The 8,749-nt window shown below is 58.1% G+C and overlaps 1 protein-coding gene across 1 annotated transcript in view; it reads left to right on the top strand.

Moving 5' to 3' along the window:
• The first annotated feature begins 6 nt into the window (after positions 1–6).
• ARHGEF2 (Rho/Rac guanine nucleotide exchange factor 2) overlaps positions 7–8,749 on the top strand; it is a 20,582-nt gene continuing 11,839 nt past the window's right edge. The window contains exons 1-14 of the mRNA XM_031064711.1: positions 7–194; positions 2,056–2,123; positions 2,246–2,309; positions 2,902–3,031; positions 3,995–4,104; positions 4,185–4,331; positions 4,858–5,108; positions 5,233–5,358; positions 5,925–6,042; positions 6,833–7,090; positions 7,878–7,954; positions 8,040–8,209; positions 8,400–8,476; positions 8,563–8,747. Of these exons, the coding sequence (XP_030920571.1) occupies positions 32–194; positions 2,056–2,123; positions 2,246–2,309; positions 2,902–3,031; positions 3,995–4,104; positions 4,185–4,331; positions 4,858–5,108; positions 5,233–5,358; positions 5,925–6,042; positions 6,833–7,090; positions 7,878–7,954; positions 8,040–8,209; positions 8,400–8,476; positions 8,563–8,747 (1,944 nt within the window). The 5' untranslated portion in view covers positions 7–31. The remainder of the gene's footprint in view (positions 195–2,055; positions 2,124–2,245; positions 2,310–2,901; positions 3,032–3,994; positions 4,105–4,184; positions 4,332–4,857; positions 5,109–5,232; positions 5,359–5,924; positions 6,043–6,832; positions 7,091–7,877; positions 7,955–8,039; positions 8,210–8,399; positions 8,477–8,562; positions 8,748–8,749) is intronic.

The following is an 8,749-nucleotide window of genomic DNA, read 5'->3' as shown; positions in this document are numbered from 1 at the left end:
GTGCCGCAGCCCCGTCAGGCGTCCGGTGCCAATGTCAGGGCAGGGCAGGGACAAGGAGAGGATGAAGGAGGGCAAGGAGAAGGACGCGCGTTACACCAACGGGCACCTGTTCACCACCATCTCCGTGTCGGGCATGACCATGTGCTTCGCCTGCAACAAGAGCATCACGGCCAAGGAAGCGCTCGTGTGCCCCAGTGAGTGCCCGGGGGCATGGCAGGGCAGAGGGAGGGGAATGCCAGCTGGGTGTGCCCTGCAGGGGTTGCCAGGGGGGATTTGCCGGGGGGGATGTGGCAGGGCAGGGTTGGCACGGTGGCATGGCTGGGGTGGCTTTGCCAGGGTGGATTTGATGGGGTGGCATTGCCAGGGTGGCATTGCTGCAGTGGCATTGCCAGGATGGCATCGCTGGGGTGGCATTGCCGGGGTGGATTTGGTGGGGTGGCATTGCCAGGGTGGATTTGACGGGGTGGCTTTGCCAGGGTGCCATGGCTGCAGTGGCTTTGCCAGGGTGGCATTGCTGGGGTGGCTTTGCCAGGGTGGATTTGATGGGGTGGCTTTGCTGCAGTGGCATTGCCAGGGTGGATTTGATGGGGTGGCATCGCTGGGGTGGCTTTGCCAGGTTGGCTTTTCCAGGGCAAAATTGCCAGGGTGGCTTTGCCAGGCTTGATTTGATGGGGTGGCTTTGCCAGGTTGGCTTTTTCAGGGCAGAATTTCCACGGTGGCATCACTGGGGTGGCTTTGCCAGGGTTAGCATTGCCACAGTGGCTTTGCTGCAGTGGAATTGCCAGGCTGGATTTTCTGGGGTAGAATTGCCAGGATGGATTTTCTGGGGTGGAATTGCCAGGCTGAGATTTCTGGGATGGAATTGCCAGGATGGATTTTCTGGGATGGAGTTGCCAGGATGGATTTTCTGGGATGGAATTGCCAGGCTGGATTTTCTGGGGTGGAATTGCCAGGATGGATTTTCTGGGATGGAATTGCCAGGATGGATTTTCTGGGGTGGCTTTCTCGTGCCAGGGTGACATTTCTGTGGTGGCTTGGCCAGGGTGCCATTGCCGCAGTGTGGAGTTGCCAGGGTGGATTTTTCTGGGGTGGCTTTGCCGCAGTGGGTTGGTTTTTTTGTTGGTTTTTTTTTTCCTGAGGAGGCTTTTTTTGGGATGACTTTTTTTGGGGTGGCTTTGCTGGGGCGGAATTGCTGGGGTGGCTTTGCCAGATTGGATTTGCCGCAGTGCCTTGGCCGGGGCGGCTTTTTTGGGATGACTTTTTTTGGGGTGGTCTTGCCAGGACGACTGAGCCATGGTGGCTTTTTTGGGGTGGCTTTTTTGGGATGTATTTTTGGGGTGGCTTTGTCAGGATGGCTTTTTTGGGATGTATTTTTAGGGTGGCCTCACCAGGGTGACTCTGCCATGGTGGCTTTTTTTGGGGTGGCCTTGCCAGGATGGTTTTTTTTTTGGGATGGTTTTTTTGGGGTGGCTTTTTTGGGGTGGCTTTACCAGGATGACAGTGCCATGGTGGCTTTTTTGGGATGTATTTTTGGGGTGTATTTTTGGGGTGGCCTTGCCAGGATGGCCTTTTTGGGGTGGCCTCACCAGGGTGACTCTGCCACGGTGGCTTTTTTGGGATGGCATTTTTAGGGTGGCTTTAGCAGGATGATTGTGCCATGGTGGCTTTTTTGGGATGTATTTTTGGGGTGGCCTCACCAGGGTGACTCTGCCATGGTGCCTTTTCCAAGATGACTTTTTCGGGGTGGTTTTCCCGCATGGGCACCGCAGTGCCCGTTCCCAGAGCCCAGTTCCTGCCGGGTTTGCTGCCTGGAGCAGGAGATGGTTCCTCCATCTCTCCACCCTGGCACATCCCAGCTCCCCGGCGCTGGTGGCCCCGCTCTGGCGTGGTGCCCTCGGCCTCGGGGCAGCTGCTCCGTGGCAGCTGCAGCTCCGGCTGCTCCTCACCCACCCTCATTCCCACCACATCTGCTGCCGTCGCTCTGCCAGGAGCCGGGGAAGGAGGGGTGGCAGGAGGGTCCCCGTGGCCTTTTTGTCACCTCTCGGTGTCCCCCAGCCTGCAACGTCACCATCCACAACCGCTGCAAGGACACGCTGCCCAACTGCACCAAGGTGAAGCAGAAGGTGAGCGCGGTGCCAGCGGGGGCTGAGGGAGCCGTGGGGAGGAGGGGACGGGGGATGTGGCACTGGGGACACGCGAGGACAGTGACAGTGACGAGGACGGTGACGCTTCTGCTCCCCCGCAGCAGCAGAAGGCGGCGCTGCTGAAGAACAGCTCAGCCCTGCAGTCGGTGTCCCTGCGCAACAAGAGTGAGTGGGGGGTCCTTTCCTTTCCTTTCCTTTCCTTTCCTTTCCTTTCCTTTCCTTTCCTTTCCTTTCCTTTCCTTTCCTTTCCTTTCCTTTCCTTTCCTTTCCTTTCCTTTCCTTTCCTTTCCTTTCCTTTCCTTTCCTTTCCTTTCCTTTCCTTTCCTTTCCTTTCCTTTCCTTTCCTTTCCTTTCCTTTCCTTTCCTTTCCTTTCCTTTCCTTTCCTTTCCTTTCCTTTCCTTTCCTTTCCTTTCCTTTCCTTTCCCCTTTTCCTCCTTACCTTACTTTTCCTTTCCCATTTCCTTTTCCTCTTTTCCTCTTTTCCTTTTTCCCCTTTCCTCCCTTTCCCTTTCCCCCTCCTTTCCCCCTCCTTTCCCTTTCCTTTTCCTTTTCCTTTTCCTTTTCCTTTTCCTTTTCCTTTTCCTTTTCCTTTTCCTTTTCCTTTTCCTTTTCCTTTTCCTTTCCCTTTCCCTTTCCCTTTCCCTTTTCCCCTTCTTTTCCCCTTCTTTTCCCCATCTTTCCTTTCCCTCCCCTCCCCTGCGTCCCTGCCCAGCCTGGGGGGTGACAGGGGGGTCCCAGCACTGTCCCCCTCCCCAGATGCCATCCGGGAGCGCCCCAACTCTGCCATTTACCCCTCGGAGAGCTTCCGGCAGACGCTGCTGGGGCCGCGCCGCGGCCGCCCCTCCTTGTCGCTCTCCAAGAGCGTCTCCACCACCAACATCTCGGGGTAAGGACAGGGGGGAGCCGGGGGTGTCCCCATCGTGTCCCCAACATGACCCACCCCCTCTCCAGAACGTTCAACAATGGCTTATTTTGGGGGGGGGCGGAATTGCCGGGGTGGCTTTGCCAGATTGGATTTGCCGCAGTGCCTTGGTCAGGGCGGCTTTTTTGGGATGACGTTTTTGGGGTGGCCTTGCCAGGACGACTGTGCCACGGTGGCTTTTTTGGGGTGGCTTTTTTGGGATGGCTTTTTTTGGGATGGCTTTGCCAGGATGACCGTGCCATGGTGTCTTTTTTGGGATGGCTTTTTTTGGGGTGGCCTTGCCAGAATGACTGTGCCATGGTGGCTTTTTTGGGGTGGCTTTGCCAGGATTTCTGTGCCATGGTGGATTTTTGGGACAGATTTTGGGATGGCTTTGCCAGGATGACTGTGCCATGGTGGCTTTTTTGGGGTGGCTTTGCCAGGATTTCTGTGCCATGGTGGATTTTTGGGACAGATTTTGGGATGGCTTTGCCAGGATGACCGTGCCATGGTGGCTTTTTTGGGGTGGCTTTTTTGAGGTGGCCTCACCAGGATGACTGTGCCATGGTGGCTTTTTTGGGGTGGCTTTTTTGAGGTGGCCTCACCAGGATGACTGTGCCATGGTGGCTTTTTGGGGATGAATTTTTTGGGGTGGCTTTGCCGGGATTGCTGTACCATGGTGGTTTTTTTGGGACAGATTTTGGGGTGGCTTTGCCAGGATGACCGTGCCATGGTGGCTTTTTTGGGGTGACTTTTTTTGGGGCGGCCTTGCCAGGATGACCATGCCATGGTGGATTTTTCGGGTGGCCTTGCCAGGATGACCGAGCCATGGTGGCTTTTTTGGGATGGTTTTTCTGGGATGGCTTTGCCAGGATTGCTGTGCCATGGTGGCTTTTTTGGGATGGCTTTTCCCCATCACATCCCCATCACGTCCCACCCCCTCTCCAGGAATTTCAACGATGACTCTCCCCTGGGCATCCGGCGGATCCTGTCCCAGTCCACGGATTCCCTCAACATGCGCAACCGGACGCTCTCGGTGGAGTCGTTGATCGACGAAGGTGGGGACACCCCCGGTGACACCGTGAGGGCACAGGGGAGGGACACGGGGGCTCCATGTCCCCGCTGATGTCACCTGCAGGCCCTGACGTCATCCTGAGCCAGCTGCTGAGCGACCTGGAGGCGGATGGGAAGGAGTTTGAGGCGGATTCCTGGAGCCTGGCGGTGGACAACAGCTTCCTGCAGCAGCACCGCATGGACGTCATGAAGCGGCAGGACGTCATCTACGGTGAGGGGACAGAGGGACAGGGACACGGGGACAGGGATAAAGGCATGGGGAATGTGATATACAGGGGTGGGGATGCAGAGATGAGGGACGCGGGGACAGGGGACGCAGGAAGAGGTTGGAGAAGCGGGAATGGGGACGAAGGGACAGGGAGGTGGGAATGGGGACACAGGGCCAGGCTGGGTGGCTGTCCCTGGGGTCCTGCTCCCTCTGGGCTGCTGTTGGGGTGTTGTTCCTGTCCCTGGGGGTGTTGTTCCTGTCCCTGTCCCCATGCTGTGTCCCTGTCCCCAAGAGTGCTGTCCCTGGTGTTGTGTCCCTGTCCCCTAGAGTGCTGTCCCTGGTGTTGTGTCCCTGTCCCCAAGGGTTCTGTCCCTGGATGTGCTGTCCCTGTCCCTGAGGGTTCTGTCCATGGGGCCGTGTCCCTGTCCTTAGGGGTTTTGTCCCTGGGAGTCTGTCCCTATCCCCAGGGGTGTGTCCCTGTCCCCATGGCGTGTCCCTGTCCCCTGGTGCCCCCGCCGTGCCCCCGCAGAGCTGATGCAGACGGAGCTGCACCACGTGCGGACGCTGAAGATCATGGGCGCCCTGTTCCGCAGGGCCATGCTGGAGGAGCTGCAGCTGGACCCCGGCACCGTCCAGCGCATCTTCCCCTGCCTGGACGAGCTCAGCCACATCCACGAGCGCTTCCTGGCCCAGCTCCTGGAGCGGCGCCGGGAATCGCTGGCCCAGGACAGCAACAAGAACTTCGTCATCGACCGCCTCGGCGACATCCTCGTCACCCAGGTGGGCAGAAAATCAGGATTTGGGGGGGCGGGATGCGGGGAAATGAGGGTTTTGGGGGACATGGCGGTGGGGATGGTGGAGGGGACGCGCTCACTGATGTCCCCTCGTTGTTCCCACCGCCAAGTTCTCGGGCCCGAGCGCGGAGCAGCTGCGCAAAGCCTACGCTGAGTTCTGCAGCAAGCACACCAAGGCGCTCAAGGAGTACAAGGACCTGCTGGCCCGGGACAAACGCTTCCAGCAGTTCATCAGGGTGGGCTCCCTGGGGACCCCCGGGCTGGGGAGCGGGGTCTGCATCCTCTGGGGGACCCCTGGACTGGGGATCAGGGTCTGCATCCCCCTAGGATGGGAGCTGGGGTGTCCACCCTCTGGGGGACCCTGGGATGGAGTTTGCGGTCTTCATCCTCTGGGGGATCGCCGGCATAGGGTTTGGGGTCTCCATCCTCTGAGGGACTCCTGGGATAGGGATCAGGGTCTCCATCTTCTGGGGGGACCCCTGGGATGGAGATCAGGGTCTGCATCCCCGTAGGATAGGGGTTGGGGTCTCCATCCTCTGGAGGATCCCTGGGCTGGGATTTGGGGTCTCCATCCTCTGGGGGACCCCTGGCATAGGGTTTGGGGTCTCCATCCTCTGAGGGACTCCTGGGATAGGGATCAGGGTCTCCATCTTCTGGGGGGACCCCTGGGATGGAGATCAGGGTCTGCATCCTCTGGAGGACCCCCAGGATGGGGATCAGGGTCTGCATCCCCCTAGGATGGGAGCTGGGGTTTTGGGGGGGCCCTGCTGACAATGCTGACAGTGTGTCCCCCTCCCTTCAGCGGGTGACACGCTCCCCCCTCCTCCGCCGCCACGGCGTCCCCGAGTGCATCCTGCTGGTGACGCAGCGCATCACCAAGTACCCGGTGCTCATCGAGCGCATCCTCAAGAATTCCAAAGGTACCTGGGCCCTGGGCTGGGATTTGGGGTCTCCATCTTCTGGAGGACCCCCAGGATGGGGGTCTCCACCCCCCAGCACATTCCAGCGGAAAACTCTTCTCCCGCCTCCTTGCTTTTGGGGTGGGGCCGGAATTCCACGATGTCAGCACCCAGGGCACCCCTCTGGCTGTCCTGAGCAGCCCAGACCCTGCCAGGGGGCTCAGGGACCGTGGCACAGAGCCCACAATGCCCCTGTGGGTTTGATTATGACCCGTGGAGCAAATTACCAACCTTGTATGAAGATCAGCAAGGCACAACAGTTTGAGTAGAATATTAGTGAAGCTATCATGGGGTGGAAAAGTAGATTTTGGGGTTTTTGGTATGGGGGGTTTAGGGGGCAAGATGGAGGGATCTGGGTGTGTCCAGCCTTTCTCTTTCTTCTTCTTGGCCTCCATCTCCTGCTGTGATTGTGGCACTTACAGATTGGTTTAGAGTAGAAGCTCACTGTCTAACACAGGTGATAGGTATTGGAAAGTAATTGTAAACATTGTACACGTAGTTTTTAGTATAAAGACATAACACAGCCCTGGGGGCAGGCAGAGTGCCTGGAACTGTCCAGCTGGACAGCCCTCGGCAGGACAGGAGTAAATTTTTTATAGCTAAGATAAAATAAACAACCTTGAGAGCGAGAAATGAAGAGCCCTGACTCCTTCTTCAAGCGCCGGGCTGGGAAAAGAGACTTTGAGACTTTTCTCGGGGTGACTCTGAGCAGCTAAAGACCCCGACCCCATCTTCCCTCCCCTTGTCGCAGAAAACGAGGGCGACTGCGCGGACCTGTCGCGGGCGCTGCGCTTGGTGAAGGAGCTGCTGTCGGCCGTGGATGAGGAGGTTCACGCCTGGGAGCTCCGCGGGCGCCTCTGGGACGTTTTCCGGCGCGTGGATCCCCGTGCCAAGGTGCCGCTGTGCTGGGACAGCCGGCCCGGAGCCTTCGGGAGGGACGAGCTGCTCCGCAGGAAGCTGGTGCACAGCGGGGGGATGCTCTGGAAAACGGCGGCCGGGCGCTTCAAAGGTGGGGAAAAACGGGATGGAGGGATGTGCAGGGAGTGGGGATGCGCGTGGAGCAGGATGGTGGCAGAGCTGCTCTCTCCATGGCTGAGTTTGGGGTCAGCCCTGGGATTTGGGGGGGCTGACAAAACCCAACCCATCCCTGTGGAGTTTTTCCTCACTCGGGGTCACCAAACGTGGGGATGTTCCTCACTCGGGGTCACCAATGGTGGTGGTGTTCGCAGGGGTCCCAGGGCAAAGGAAGGGACGAGAATCTTGGCTCCATGTTTCAAAAGGCTGATTTGTTATTTTATTATATATATATTCTATTAAAACTATACGAAAAGAATAGAAATCATCAGAAGGCTTGAGAAGGAAAGGAATGGATCCCATCCCATTGATCCCATCCCGTTCCATCCCATTGATCCCATCCCATTCCATCCCATCCCATTGATCCCATCCCATAGATCTGATCCCATGGATCCCATCCCATTCCATCCCATCCCATTGATACCATCCCACTGATCCCATCCTATCCCATCCCATCGATTCCATTGATCAGAATGCTTGAAAAGGAAAGGAATAGAATGATAATAAAATCTTGTGGCTCTCAGAGAGTCCGAGACAGCCGGACTGTGACTGGCCATTAATTAGAAACAACCACATGAGACCAATCACAGATCCGCCTGTTGCATTCCACAGCAGCAGATAATTGTTGTTTACATCTCATTCCTGAGGCCTCTCAGCTTCTCAGGAGAAAAAAAGTCCTAGCAAAAAGATTTTTCATAAAATGTGTCCGTGACCCATCCCAGATGTCCTGGTGCTGCTGATGACGGACGTGCTGGTGTTCCTGCAAGAGAAGGACCAGAAATACACCTTCCCCATGCTGGTGAGCCTCCCCCTCCTCACCCTGACCCTCACCTGGGGCTTCCAGAGCACCATTCCCCAATTCCCAGCGCTCCCCAATCCCTCAGGACAAGCCTGCTGTCATCTCCCTGCAAAACCTGATCGTGAGGGACATCGCCAACCAGGAGAAGGGGATGTTCCTGATCAGCGCGGCCCCGCCCGAGATGTACGAGGTGCACGCGGCCTCACGGGACGACCGCAACCACTGGATGAAGGTCATCCAGCAGGCCGTCAGCCTGTGAGTGTCCCGCGGGAACTGGGGACACCTGGGAGCCCCCCCGGGATGGCTGGGCATGGCTGGGGGGGCCATGGTTGCAGGGTGGGTGGTGGTGGGTGCGTGGATGTGGAGCGGAAAAGGGGCTGGGTGTGGGGTGAGGGGGTGGTGGGGTCTCTGGTTCTGATCCCCCTCCCCATCCTGGCTCTCCCAGCTGTCCAAGCCGCCAGGATTTTCCCCTGATTGAGACGGAGACTGAAGCATCCTTGAGGAAGCTGAAAGGTGGGCCGGGCTGGGAAAAGAGACTTTGAGACTTTTCTCGGGGTGACTCTGAGCAGCTAAAGACCCCGACCCCATCTTCCCTCCCCTTGTCGCAGAAAACGAGGGCGACTGCGCGGACCTGTCGCGGGCGCTGCGCTTGGTGAAGGAGCTGCTGTCGGCCGTGGATGAGGAGGTTCACGCCTGGGAGCTCCGCGGGCGCCTCTGGGACGTTTTCCGGCGCGTGGATCCCCGTGCCAAGGCGCCGCTGTGCTGGGACAGCCGGCCCGGAGCCTTCGGGAGGGC

Source organism: Geospiza fortis, unplaced genomic scaffold (genome assembly GCF_000277835.1).
Source record: "Geospiza fortis unplaced genomic scaffold, GeoFor_1.0 scaffold439, whole genome shotgun sequence".
NCBI lineage: Eukaryota > Metazoa > Chordata > Aves > Passeriformes > Thraupidae > Geospiza > Geospiza fortis.
This window is presented reverse-complemented; position numbering and strand designations above follow the sequence as displayed.